Source organism: Temnothorax nylanderi, unplaced genomic scaffold, assembly GCF_030848795.1.
Source record: "Temnothorax nylanderi isolate EJ_2023f unplaced genomic scaffold, tnyl_v1.0 TNYL_tig0010_pilon, whole genome shotgun sequence".
NCBI classification, from domain to species: domain Eukaryota; kingdom Metazoa; phylum Arthropoda; class Insecta; order Hymenoptera; family Formicidae; genus Temnothorax; species Temnothorax nylanderi.
In genome coordinates this window covers 2,153,518-2,169,047 of record NW_027249072.1, presented here as the reverse complement: position 1 = coordinate 2,169,047, position 15,530 = coordinate 2,153,518, and the positions used below count along the sequence as shown (strand labels likewise).

Below are 15,530 nucleotides of genomic sequence, written 5' to 3'. Positions count from 1 at the left end.
GAACGCGGAAAGGTGAGTGAGATTTCGTTTCGTCGTAATAATCGCGAGTGCGTGATAGTACGTTGCTCCGAGTGCTCCGGTCGCGCTTCGACATGTGATCGTTCTGTTCGCTGTCGCCGCGTCGAGATACTTACGCGAATACCGTTAGGCAGCGAGGCCTCTCTCCGCGAGCCCGTGAATGTCGCTTGAATTTCAGCGACAAAGGTCTACGCTCGCGGTCGGAGTTTTCGTAGGAAAGCGTCGTTTCTCTCCCGTTGGAAAACGAAAAAGGAACGAGCGCGTGAAGTTACGCGATGTCGCGGAACGCAAAGGTCAGGGGCGGTACGTTGCATGTATCGTGAGAATTATTTCGAATCGCGGGAAGTTTATGTTTACGTCGCTCTCCTCTCTCTCTCTCTCTCTCTCTCTCTCTCTCTCTCTCTCTCTCTCTCTCTCTCTCTCTCTCTCTCTCTCTCTCTCTCTCTCTCTCTCTCTCTCTCTCTCCTCTCTCTCTCTCTCTCTCTCTCCCGCTCGTCCCGTTTCGGAGTCACGAGACGCGCGTCACGTGCGTCGGCCTTCACGCGCGCGGGAACCGCGCATTAATTTTGAACCAACGCGCGCGTACGCGATCGTTTACTTTTGGACTTAATTGCCGTGTACAATACTTTTCTCTGTGATACGTGGCTTCATTACGTTCGAGAGATACTTGGCGTTCCCGCTCACGTGTCTCGAGTTTAATATTTAAAGGGATATAGCGTCGCTTATATTTCTTAAACGGAATAATGAATGAGAGAGATAAATCGCGGCTCGTAACAACGCGGTTACGTCTCCTCTCGTTTGTTTGTAACGAAATGTCGAAATTGCGATGTTTTTGTGCCTTCGATTTTTATTTTATATTTAATGCGAATATAATAAATATATCTGAAATGTGTTGTTTACGTAAAAATATGGGATGCACGAAACTTCTGGAAAAATTTTTTTTGATTTATAACGCACGATATTTATTACAAATAGCAGAAGTACAAGAAATGGAGAAATGGGAAATGCGGAGCTATATTGCAGCTACAAATACTTTATGTACATAATATACTTTATTACACACTGTGTCAATATCAATATATTGCAAACAGTAATATTCATTATTACAAGTTTCTGAAAGCAATATACACAAAAATATATACAATTTAAAAGTAACGAATAAATACAAATAAAAGGAAAAGACAATTTTTAAGAGATTGACTAAAAATAAAATAAATAAGTCTTGTGAGAGAGATCTCAACATGTATGAAATTAATTTCTTTATTCCTATTAATTTATATAGAGGAAAGTCCCCTATTATGGGATAGTATCCTAATATGAGATAGCGAGGTTTCTGCTAAACTAATAGGTTCCACAGAGACATATTATGAGATTCTATCACATAATATCCCATATTAGGATCCTATCCCATAATAGGGGACTTTCCTCTAATATATATATAATCTGCGTAGAAAAAAATATATAAAATTTAAAAGTAACGAATAAATACAAATAAAAGGAAAAGACAATTTTTAAGAGATTGACTAAAAATAAAATAAATAAGTCTTGTGAGAGAGATCTCAACATGTATGAAATTAATTTCTTTATTCCTATATTAATTTATATAATATATATAATCTGCGCAGAATAATTTTCCAACTTTTCTCTAAACAAATACATTTTTCGCAAAAAACTATAAAGGTTCAAATCTGCATATTTCGCGAACACCGACGTATCCAACTAGTTTCAATTAAACGTTTGCTCATCGAAAAATATTTCGTTTCTCCCGAGGGAGAACGTGGATCGCAAATCGCCCCTGAGTTTCATGGAGCGATGTTAATTTGCAACGCGGTGTTTACCGATCGCGAGCGCGTGGTGGTTCCGAGGGAGAATAAATTCGCCTGCGAAATGCGCGGACATGCCAATCTCTTTATTGCGGTCGCGCGTGTATTTTTCAGGATTCGCGGCATATACCCCGTCGGATAAGTAATCTCGTTCGATTGCATTTGCCGAGGCTAAACGTTCCCGATTCGCGACCTTTTCCCTCGATTATTCGCATCTCTCGATATTGTATTGGCAATATCGCGAATGTTTCGTTAAATATATAGCAAATGTATCAAAGATGCATTAATCCTCCAGATTAATCCGTAGATGTCTAGCATAAATTCTTTAAAAACGTATTAAACGTCTCGCAACTAAATCTCGGATTAGAATTCCATTAAAATAAAATCCATTTAATATTGCTAAATGTATGTATATTTATTCTTATTATCGATTTACAGTATTGAAATTTAATATGCCAGGAGACTAAAATTGTTTTAAATTCTGTAGCTGACTGCCGGTTTGAATCCCATGGGAAAAATTATTGATGAGAAAACGCGTTTTTGTAGCCCCACATCCCGTGAAACATGCCTTGCATAACTTGCATTCAGTATCCTATATCTTAACAAGGAGTTCGAATTGGTCGGTTTTTGCTCGTGCCTGCCCAGCATTTCCTCGTTATGATATGGACTACGCTTATATCAAAGTACCTTTGCAGTCTCTGACCCCAGTTTCCTGTTACAAGAACGACCTTGGCATCGCTGCGTTTCAACGGGATTGTTCCACCTCGGCGAACTGCAATTTATTTTCATTATGAGATCTCACTAGATCTCCAAGCTTTAAATTTTGGTAAAATTCTCAATGAAAATGACACGTCTAGCGTTAAATTTATCAAAAAATCTTTAACAGAATACGCATCTTTTAATATGATCTACATGATATCGTCCAAAAGTAAATTAATAAAATAGCTATTTATATGTATAAATCTTCTCGCGATATTTTTATCGCACGCAGAATTTACATCAGACGGTTTGTCTCCAACAATGTCGCTTCATTTTCATATTCAGTGATGCATTATCGATGAAGACGAGCGAAGTTACGAACAGTAATATTGTCTGTGATAGAGAACGGCCGTTTCGCTTTACGATATAGAACCACTCCCCGTAATACTGAGATGCATATCAGCGATACCGCTCCGCTATTTCGAGAACTAAAATCTGTAACGAGATACGCTTTCGAATACTGAATAGTGAGGGTAGATTCATCTCGATGTTATTCCGTTAACAAAGCGTCGCGAATACGTGTACTCGAAAAATAGATATATACGTTCGTAGATACTGTCCCAGAAATACCCTGCAAAAATATTATGTCCTTCATTCCGATATCGCATATCTCCATTACTGTCCATTAATAATTCGCAGTCGACCTATTTTTCGAACTGTTCCATTTGTTGACATTACTTTAACATAACTGCAAGTTTTCGCTTTGCGTCTATTATAGCCGTAGTCGTTTAAAACACATTTAATTTTGTATCATGTCGAGCAATATACGAGAAAACAGAATTCAATGCGAATTAAACGTGATTTTACGCGATGCGTATTCTCATAAAAAATAAAAGGATTCGTGAGAGGTATTAATTCTCCTGAGTGTCGAAATGTGAAAAAATTCGTTTTAAATATTTTTTGTCACAAAGTTATCGAGATTGATTATTTTCTATTATTTATTTGAAATGATTATTTCTTATTATTTATGTTTTTATAATATGCGGCACACCCTGAATTGCGACGTGCATAAAATTTTTGATAAGATAAAATTCAAATGGGAATAAACTGGAGAACGTAATGTTTAGGGTGCAGTATGCATTAATACACATTAATACACGCCGCTCTTCCAAATAAATACTTGTAACTCCGAACTCGGGGAAACTCTCGCGTCGCTCGTTTTTGCTTGAAACCAACCGTCCAACTTTCTAATCGCGTGCACTGTATCTTCATTATTCCTTGTTACATCGCATAATCGGTCGCGTCACACAGACTCGATCTCTGTAACATTATTCCTATAACTATAAAGTATAAATATAACTAAATATAACTAAAATATAAATATAAATAAATATAACTAAAATATTAGTTGCAGTTAAAACGTTTTTACAAGCTTAGTAGTAGTAAAGTTAATATTAAATTACTAATAATATTCTGACTTTTCAATTTTAAACATAATTCTTATGATTAAAAACATTATTGTAACTGACATTTTTTATCAAATAAGGGATTAAGTTAAATATTACGAGTAAACGTGTCGATACAAAAATTAACGGAAAAGAGAGACAATTATTACTACGCAATATTTCATGTTATGAAATGTGTGTATTCGCTATAATTCCTACCAATTCGTCGATTCTGTGCATTAAATATATCTCCGGTGAAAATTTGATTCGGATTAAATTTTCAAGCTTAATATTTCAGTAAACTTTAAATTAAGATTCTGTTAAAGGACGATCCTTATTTGTCCTTATCGATTTCTCGGCTCTTCTGCCTATAGAGTCTAAAATAACTATCGCGAGTCATCGTCTTCGAGATCGAGCCGGCAGTCAGGTAGAATTAAGTACTTCGCAGTATCTAAAATGGATTCGTGGAGATCATTTTCCAGTGTGAAGGCTATTATTATATATATCTGACGAAATATATCTAGCAGTATTTCGTTTTAGTTCGCCGCATTTTAGTCAAGAGATCGAATTCATCAAATCCGCTTTAAAAGGAATACTCTTTCTGTCCGACGGGACTTATAACTCGACTTGATTGACCCTCCATTACCCCCTGTATTCAGCTTCCCTCGAATGGCAGTTTTGCCCTCTTTTATCTCGAAATTAAAAAGAGGGCCAGTTGCTGTCGTCTCGGCTGGTCGGCCGCGCCGGCTCAGCTATGAAGAGAATAGAACGACAAAGAGAAGCCCGACACAAAGTGCGAGAGAGGATTGTGAAAGAAGGGAAAAGATGGTGTTAGAGATGAGGTCGGGGGGGGGGGGTAGTTGGATAGGACGCGAGTTGGCTTAAATTTAATTCACCTCTCTAGCAACCCTTTTCTATTCTCTCTTTATCACGACTCTGGCGGGACGAGGGGGAAAGAGAAGAGGAGAGAGAGAGTTGGTGGAAGACCAACTCGCGAATGCAATTTCCTCGCGGCGCGAGCTGGATGTTCCTGCGGGTTGCAACCGTCCGTACCGACCAATGTCGAGTCCTTTTTCCGGAGGCTGACTCATTCGAAAAGTCCTTTGAACGTGACGATAATGCGAACTTGCGGCACTTCATTTCACTATGGAGATTTATAGCGCGCTAATAACACGCGCAAGAGACATTGCCTGAGCATGAGTCCCATTTCTTTAGATAAAGTTGAGTTAGATTTCGTAAATTGTTAGAATCTTGCAAAATAATATTTGCAGGGAGAACTACAATGAATAGACCGTGTCGAGAAATATTAACTTTTGTCACGATGCAGTAAAATTAGATTGCAATTTATAATAGGCAATCGGAAATTATTTCACGACAATATTATTATCATATATCTTTCAGTTTCTCTTTTTGATAAGATGAGAAAAAATAAAATGCAAGTAAGTTATAAGACATCTGTATGACCTATTATAAAACAAGATTTGAAATTAAATATTTTAATTTTGCTAGATATGTGATGAATTAATATAATATTTTTACGAACATTTTAAATTACTGTCAAAATCTATTTTTGTAATGCAATATAATTAAAGAAAATTTATATTTATAGTTATATATTTATTTATATAAAAATATATGTATAAGTGTGCATGTACAACGTATAATCTAATAATAATCGAAGAGCGACAATAATAAATTAACTATAATAAATGCGCCTTACAAATAGGAAATCAATCTTATTTTACGCGATCACCGTGACAACAATAATTACAGTAAATAATCTCAAATGATAATTTTTTATGCATTTAAAACGCAATTTTCTGTTTCTGACATAATGCTCATAATTGATGGATAGTATATCGAGTGAATTATGTAGCGTAACGAGAGTTATGTAAAAGCTCGGTACGAATCACGATTAACGTTGCACTTACTTCCGATTGCGATTTCGTTCCTGCAACGCGAAATCGCCGAGCGAAAATTAAGCTCTAATCCATAACGGGGAATCGGGTCACGTTATGCGGCGAATGCAATTTCGACGAGCCGAAACTATTCCATCATGCCGTCGTAATCACCGTAAACCGACGTGGATTTTGCTGGGTTAAATCTTTTTTTTTGTCGGTATGAGAATGCTGACTGGGCCGAACGTTCCTCAAACGTGACGCTAATACAAAGCGTGAGTCCTTGGCGATGTGACGCATCGTTAACGATGGAGAATGATGTTACGAAATACCAAGAGATGCACATAGATAATGTCTTTAGATACGCATCTCCAGTCTACTCGTGTAATTATGCGTTTGCATGTATCTACTTTAAACTGTTTTCAAACCGTTGACTCTTCCTCGAAACTAATTTCCCCGTAGTTCGTAGTTTTCAAAGTTCTTTGGAGTGTGTTGATATCAAAATTTATAAATCAAAACTGACCAACTCAGATTTTTAGCAAGCGTATAGCGTATACCATCGTGCACCAGAAATTGCTTTGAAATTAATTTTCGTGACTATCAAGTACTTTAAGTGTTCCGTATATAGTTTAACTGCGATTTAGCAAGTTCAAGTACCCGAAACCAGTTGAAAATTTTTGCCGGAAACTTCAACTAATCAATTTCTCTTAACATCGTTTGCAGCTCGAGACCCGTTCCAAAGCAAAGAGGTATCTCCCGTCTAACTCAGCCAGGACCTTGGCGGTACACCTCGTCTCCTGCGGTGCGCCCAAGGGAACGATGCGGTGCTCGATGACGTGATCGACCTCTCGGTCAGCTACGCGTCGTGACCTCGTTCGAGTGGTTGGCCATTCACTTCTCCGGCGACCGAGCATCGTCGACCTCGAAGTGCACGACAAAACAAAATTGAGAATCTCGTTTTTTTTTCTTTCGAAAAAAAAATCAAGAGACGAAGAGAAGTTTCATGGAGTTGGGCGTCTGTCGAGGCATCGACTCGTCGACGTGCTCGAAAGGAGGGGGCGTGCGAGAGGATGTCAAGATCATGAGGGCGTCCCTGTAACGACGGATCGTACGTTTGACAGGACGAAGGGCGAGCGATTGAGATGCGCGGAAAGAGGATCTGACCAGATGCTTTGCTGACACCCGAAGAAAAGGGCGTAAGAGGAGGAATTCTGGAGGTATGATAGACGCGTGAGGAACGGAACGCTGACGACGTCGCGCGCGAGTCATTGAGACGTGTCGGCGAAAAATTCCACGTCGGCGAAGCTGCACACTTCTTCTGCTACACTCGAGAAGAAAAGGCGAGAGAAGAGGCGATCGAGAAACACAGGAGATCCAATAGCGAAACAGTCACCTTGAGCTGAAGACATAGAAGTTTTCAACAAACGGACGTAAACTATGAAAGTCGATGGACGAAAATCAAGACGAAGATCAAGATCGGACGTGAGATTTTTTATTAACCGGAAGAATTAGATGCGCGACAATTTGATACCTAACAGATATAGCTAACTCAGTTTGAATAAACTGTATAATAGAGGATATACCGTGCGAGAGAAAGCGATGACAAATCTCTGGTCTTCTTGAGACCCCCCGCGTGTGAATCTCAGCGTGCGGTAGGCGTGGAGGACAAGGTCGCGTTGGATGTCCGCGTGGCGTGAATATCCGCGAATCGGGAAGGTCACTCGCGATCGCCGCAGTGATCGCGCGCGACGGCGGACATCCGCGTGGTTCGTGGTTGTACTCGCGACGCTGTCATCGCGAGAATCATTCCGTTTTCCCCACTCGTCGACGGCCACATGACTTGACGACTGCCTCCTTCTTCTCCCGCTGCTGCTCCTGCCCGTTGACCGAAGGCGGCGGCGGCAGTGGCGGCGACGACGTCACGGCGACGTCGACGTGGACGATAGCGACGGAGGAGTCAACGGCTGACACTGCGGCGTGGTGGAGGTTCGGTACTTAAAACGAGTGACACACGCCGCCGGCGATTCAGTCGTTCGCAAGCGGTTGATCCGCAGGTGGCGAGACGTGCGTGGGTGCCTGCGAGACGCGCGTGTGTGGGTGTGTATGTGAGTGATCGAGTTTTCCCGGATCATCGTCCGCGTGTACACGTGAGCAGTCCGTAAAAGGGAGCTCTCACACAGAGAAAGAACGGAAGGATCGGCCGAGAAGAATCGCCGCAGCAGGGAACAAAAGAGATAGAGAGAGAGAGAGAGAGGGGTCATACATAAAGTAGTCCTGTCGGAGGCTGTGGATCCTTCTTCTTTTCCGTTTCGGCAACCGTGGTGCGTCGTGACGACTGCAGTGGTGTTTGTCGTGGTGACGCGGTGTTACCATCGTGTCGCTGCTGCCCTGGCGAGTGGTGGAAGCGGTGGCGACGGTGGCGGTGGTGTTGGTGGTGGATATCTATATAGTAGTGGATGATAACGGGGTGGCCCGCGGGGGTGGCGAAACTGGAGCAGCCGGTGGCGATCGTCGTCGTCGGCGCAGCGGAGGAGCTATCATGTGCACGCGGCGGATTTTCGGACTGGCGGTCGTGGCCCTGTTGACTCTCGGCGGTCGAGCGCGCGCGTACACCAACCAGTGGGCGGCACACATCGATGGAGGAGATGAAGCGGCCAGGCGAGTTGCGGACAACCATGGATTTCGCTATTTGGGCAAGGTCAGCGCCACGAGAGATCCAGGCCCGATTGGGACTGGATCCCTCTTTTTTTTAATATCCTTTTCGCGATCATTGTGCGCTTCTGGACGGTCGCGGAAAATTTTATTTTGCACGACCGTAGCGCAAACACGGTTTGACGTTTTTTGCCTGAAACGAATATCTGCCGATACAGCTGCTTTGATAATTATTGTATTGATATCGTTTAATTAATCGACTGTGATAAAATGGAACGGTTATGAGATGGGATTATTGACGAGTAATGAGTATTATTCAAATGAGATTAATTGATCCAAATATGTTTTGGTTTATGTAATGCGATAGTTTTCTTTAATTAATGGAACAGCGTTTAAATTAAATTAAAAAGTAAAGGTATTGAATGTTTGTTAATTGAATCGTTGAGAGAAAATCAAAGCGCTAGCTTCGTAAGACACGCGGTAAAATAAACAAGAATGATATCATCGCGAAGGTGAATTATATGCAATGCGCTTGAAATGAGGCACGATGAGATTTAATGGCAACGTTCTTCCAGGCAACAAACGATCTACGCCAGTTGTGGCGGCTCGATTAGTATACAACATCCAGGTTAAAATTACAAGTTTATTTAACTTGACATTATCAACTACAGTAAATTTGAATGCAAATTCGAGATAGAGAATTCTATTCTCGTGTAGAATAATTTGACATTACGGCGAGGAAAATCGCTTTGACTTTAATTAAATTCTATTTCATCATTCATTTCGTGAAGTTAAGAAGTGCGGAGATCGCTTAAATTGATCTCTCTTATAAATTGAATATGCGAATTAATATTTAAAGAAGAAACATATGCTACAGTGAGCGGTTTAAATATGCAATTAACGATCCGCAAATACGTTGAATTTGTTCACCGATATTAGCTTTATTTCCAATAGAGTTATTTTAAAGAGAAACGTAATATCGTCTTCATTGAACGATATTTCAAAAAGTTTTATAATCTTCAATATTTTTATATTTTTATTTTGAAATTGATATATAGAGTATATACAGAGTATACTTATTCCTCTCGCTTCGGTAACATGCTTCAAAGGGAACTTTCATACTGTATGATAACGTTCGAAATCGAAATTGGCGGAGAGTTGAACTCAGTACATTTCCAACCGATAGATCTCGTGCGGATTTAGTACGATATCTATACTTTGCTCCGAGCTTAAATAGTATAAACCCCCAAATTGAAATCCTTATGGATCTCTATTATACTTCTTTTACGTTTCGTTCGTCGATACGATTCTCATTCCAAGCGATTGACATTCTTATCATTTTCATTGATCATGACGAAAAGCTGAGTTCAATTTTTTCTATTTTTTTTTCTTGAAGAAGACAGTATCGATTTTTAGTGGCATTTGGTTTTTCATCAATTTTCGCGATTCAGAGGAAACATGTCGATTTCAAAACGGACATCGAATCCATTTTTCGTGCCTTCTGCGATCACAATGGAAAAATTTCCCCGCCACTCGTTCATGCTGTTTCATCACGCTCTTTTTTTTATCGCGAGACGCGCTATCGTCAGGGAGCGTCTATATAGCGCACTTCGTTGATTCACTGTGTAATAAGTAATTCCCGGATTGTAATTTGTTCGGAAAATTATATAACTCTATTCATATCTTTCTATTCAGGAGAAAGATTCGGATTATTTTTAGATTTCAATTTACATCTTCCTATGAAGCAGACGTGATGTCATTTTATCATTTAACCAAACATCGGTACACATGCAGAAAGCTTGCGATAATTTTGCTTGGTTTACTTTATGATATTCTTATTTTGCCCGCATGTGGATATAAATTAGTGCGCACGAAATATATTTTAAGAATATGATTTATAAACGGAATAAAATTTTTGTATAATATGTGCGGATTTTTATCTGTAATAATATTTTTGGGGGGAACGAATATATTAAAATATTAGTCAAAATCTGTCTGCATTATAAAATTATATGTAATATACGGATTTTTAAAATGTTTTTAAAAGGAATTCGAATATTAGAGATTTGCATACTCTAATAATAATCGTACTTAGAACCGGTCACAGAACAAAGATTTTCCGCATCGGGAAATTACAGCTTACTGTATTTGTGTTACTTATCAGACAAGATAACGATCCAATCCTGGTTATAATCGATTCGACTCTCCTCGAGAAACAGCCGATCGCTGACGTAAGTCTTGGTGACGTGCGCCTCTGTTTCAGTGACCGTGAAGGCCGCCATGTAGACTTCGTTGTCGCAGTTGTTATGCAGACGGAAATTAACCTCTCCGCGACAATCTCCTTTCTGCCTAAATAGCTCGCGACGGAAAATCGAACTCGCTATCTTCGGTTTCCACGTCGGTTCTTCTTCAATCGAGCACAATCGCGGTGGACTCAAATTTAGAAGGCACTGCGTACACCGTCCCACCGAAATATCGCGCTCCCGATAAAGCGGTCGAGTTGAGAATATCCCGAATTTTAGGTTGTTCAGAAAACTCTCGTGCGGAAATTTTTTGATTTTTAAAGTATAAGTTTACGTTGTGCTTGCGATTTTATTTTCCTTCTCGTTAATCTTGATAATGAATGATTTCATCTTGAAAATAAAACCGATTATGCTATTCTGTATCTTAGGAGGGAGAAGAATAAACGCGTATTATGTTTCTTATTCAGTAATCAATATTACTGTAGTAAGTTAATACACTAACAAAATTAAATAAATTGCTGAACAAAAAGTTAAGTGATAATTTTAATTATCATGATATTATTTAAATAGGAATTATTTTATATATTAATTAATGCCTCCTTAATGATTATTGCTAATAATCACTAATATCTGAAACCTTATATACATATATATCTCAAAATGACTTTGACATTGGCTCTTGCGTAATTTTCCTAACAATTAACAAATATCTATACGCTTCTGCATCTCGCATTCTGTTTTTATTTGTATAAATTGAGAAGCGACGGAAGCAGAACAAAGCCTGGTTTATAATTACGCGCGTACTGTGATACCGATGATTTTTAAGATCGTGTAACAACAGGATGTTGTTGTGCAACTAAGGGGAGATAAGCGCATATACACCCATATACATTTCGCCAGCGCAAAACCACTTCTATACAAAACGTTCAATTTAAACCGTGGAAAATTCACGCTATTTAAATGGGTCGTTCGATCACGTTCTTTTTATTTTTATTGTCTTATTTATCTTTTTTTTTCCATTTTACTAATATACGCGGATGATTCGCTACTGCCATTGCACCGACTGACCAGCGATACTCATGCGTAAACCATGCTCTCGCAGAATAGCGCCGTAACGTGAAATCGCGTTCGAAACTGTAATGCGATAAACAGAATTTAAAAACGGGAATTTACGGAATTGCGAAATTTTAGTCGTATTAATCTCTCTTGCGGAATATGGAAACTCGCGGGTGTTCCGTGTGTGTCAGCTGTTCCGTTACGCGCGCTGAAGTGGCCTCGAATGTTTGCCGATTTAATTTTGCAAACGGCTACAATCACTTGCGAAACGCCGAATGATCGCGACCGTGCGTTTATGAACGCCTCGTTAATAGACCGAATACACACACGCACATTGAACGTTGCCTCTGGCTTGGCATATTGATCTCTCGTTGCTTTTCGTGCACTTTGTAATTTTCCGCGAATAGTTTATATTTTATTAAGTACATGCCGAATATTTTTCAAGATAAAAGCAGCAACATATATCGCTGATTGTGCAAAATGTGCATTAAACATTCGTAAACAGAACAACTCGCAAAAGAGGAAATATCGAAGACATAATGGACGGATACTGAAAAATATATTATTTAATTACTTGCTTTGTTTTACAGATAGTTATAATTATTTTTATTTATTATTGATTTTAATTAAATTGATAAGTCTCCTACGTCTATTTCGTGCTCTCGTGTTTTGTCTGTATCTTTTTATTTTTACTTATTAATTTAAAAGTATACTATATCTACAGATAACGTAGTTTACAATCGAATTCATATATTTCTGAGAAATGTAGTTTTACACACTCTGATAGATAACGATTAATCTTCTTTTTTAATATTTTGATAAGCTTTTACTATGTTGGGGTTTCCCATAATTACTCTTATTTAGCAACTGCAGTCAGTCCTTGAAAAAGTTGCGATACCGTGCCTTATCAAGCAGTCAAGTTTACTTTAACGTATTTTGCATGTATTATCGAACGTTATGCATGATTAGCGGTTGCTAAAGACCAGGAATACCCTATTTCCATTTAAATATATATAAGAAAACTTGGTGATAATGATAAATAGTTCAGTTATATAATCGCTATAAATGATAGCAGACTTGCAAAAGGATAGCAGTTTTTATTTATTCTTTTTAACTTTGACTTTATTATTTTTCAATTTAATTATGTTAAATTAATATAAATCTTTATTTATAAGTTCAATTAATATAAACTTTTAGAAATTTCTTTAAAGTTTTGTTATAATAATGTTATTAATATTAAATTATGCAAGCGCAATTATAAATATATTAGAGCCTGTTAAATTGGATCTTAATAAATTTTTACCAAGTATTTTTATAATTATTTAATCTCAGGTTACGATTTGAAGTTTTTCACTTTTATATAGTTTATTTTAATATATATATGTACTGTTATTTTAATAGTTACTTACTTCGATAAATTTTTTTGGATCTTCTATAGAATGTATCATATTTTACACGGTTCTTTATTTTAAAATCTTTAAAATACATTAAATATTTTCTTTCTACTTAAGTTAATTTATAAGAATTTCAGCAGTTATAATGTTCAACGTTTTGATAATTTTAATTATTTAGTAAGTTTGATATATTCAATTATTTGATTATATCCAACATTTGCAGTATTTGCACAAATGAATTACCTTCATTGATTAGATCGAGCCGACGGGGTATAAAATCAGGATTAAATCGAAATAGAAAATCGACGGTAGATAAAACTGGTAAGATACGATAGGGGAATGATTTGTGAAGAGGGAATAATCACAAAGAGATTCGTTTCAACGATAAACTGAGCGACCGTAGAAAGATTCGTCTACTTTTTATATAACTCCTTTCTTCGTTGTCTGTCGCATCGGAGAGAAGAAAAATTCCCACGAAATGAGTATTTTCCGACCCGGGTAAATAAAAGTAATTTTTTTAATTGCGAGGCAACTTTTTCTCGAGAATTTGCCAATTTCCTTTTACTTGGAATCCGCAGAACTTTTTATCGTTTTTATTCTGTTTTTAGATTAGAGATCTTTTGTGAAACGCTTTTCCTGGATCTCTGTTAGATTTTATCTAATGATAAAAAGATCCTTGCCGAGTTGCTCCTTTTAAAAAGAGAAGGAACTCTTGTTTTCAGCATTTTGAGCATACCTGAAATCTTGAAAATATTTGAAATATCTCACTTGGACTTTTACCGATATTGTTATCTTGAATCTACTTGAGTTGCGTCGTATAGAAGTGTTCCATCTCTATCGGGTTTTGCTGGCAGTCCGTCGAACTAAAGTACAATACAAAGCGAAATAATAATTGCTAAAGAATAGCAATAATTGCCCCATAGAAAGTGAAGTTGAATCTGCTAGAGCAGATTTAACTTCGGCCTGGCTGCAAAGTTTTCTTTTTCGTGAAAAGAGAACTTTCTTTCGCTTCTTATATTCATGAGATTGTAAAATATATAGATATTTTTTCTTCCAATATTTAATAAATTTGAAATATTAATATTTTATCTTGTACCTTGTACCTTTGTATCTTGTTGAATAGAAAAAATTATATTTTTGAAATATCTTGTATATTTTAATTACATATATATAATTTAATTAATTAATAATTAATTGGTGTTGGCATTTTTTTATTATCACCAGTATTAATCTCGGAAATAGAGATGTTGGACGTTATTAATATTTTACTAAATTTAAATATCTCTGTTACGTAACGTGATGATTTGCTGCTGAAAAAGCTCCACTTATCGCATATCGTGGCTGGTTTTATCTCCCGGTTTTAATGCGGCGCCGCATTTAGTCTGATAGACGAGCTGTACACATCAGTTTTCGTATAACGCGATAGCCGAAATTCTGGCGGACAGTAACTGTCCGGGACTTTAAAACTAGTTAAAACTTGTCGGACCTGGACAAGAAATACGAGCCGTTAAACGGAGTCGCTTGTTGAAACTGCGACCGCGGATCTCTAGCTACGATAAGCTCATTTCGTTCGCGGTAAATGTGTTATAGGCCGTTATTAATTTATCGCTATTATAACGGGGCCTCGATCCGAACAGCTGTACGGTGGGGCCGCCATTATGGTGGCTTTCTCATCCCAGATTTTAACTATGAATCGATGTTGTTCACTTTAACGATGATACGCATTGTCCTAGAACCTATGAGCAGAGTTTATTAGTTTTGTAATGCATTCGAATCGCGGCCTGTCGGAGAAACTGCGGATGTAATACTCGATAAAACCAGTTCTGAAAGTGAGAAAATACCCGATAGTGTGTCGTGTTTCGTCATCGGCGATTGACCGTAATGAAAACATTGTGATTACGCACTTTTTATAGCGATTCGGCGTTTTTGTGATCACTAAACTTGAAACAGATATTTTAAAAACATTAGTTAGGTTTATTAATAAACTGTATTTTAAAAAGAATTATTGGAATTCGTTGAAAAAGTTAATTAACATTTATATAATACTAATATATCTGCTTTATAAGAAGCCAGAGAAGATATATAGAAAAAAATGTAGATGTGTTATTTTTTCAAAATATTGCAATAATATTCTTCTTAAAATATCGCTTTCAGCAAAGAAAGAATTTTATATTTTTATTGCTTTGAATAAACTTTATATATTCTTAATTAAGCATAGCTACGTATTTTTTAAATTTTATATTATCAATTACTATTTTTAACAGATTCTTGAGTATGAGTGAATAATATCAGTCAATTATTC

General features: G+C 37.6%; 1 protein-coding gene across 1 annotated transcript in view; it reads left to right on the top strand.

The window, feature by feature from the left end:
• Positions 1–8,244: 8,244 nt before the first annotated feature.
• LOC139787566 (furin-like protease kpc-1) overlaps positions 8,245–15,530 on the top strand; it is a 217,406-nt gene continuing 210,120 nt past the window's right edge. The window contains exon 1 of the mRNA XM_071726749.1: positions 8,245–8,581. Coding sequence (XP_071582850.1) covers positions 8,423–8,581 — 159 coding nt within the window. The 5' untranslated portion in view covers positions 8,245–8,422. The remainder of the gene's footprint in view (positions 8,582–15,530) is intronic.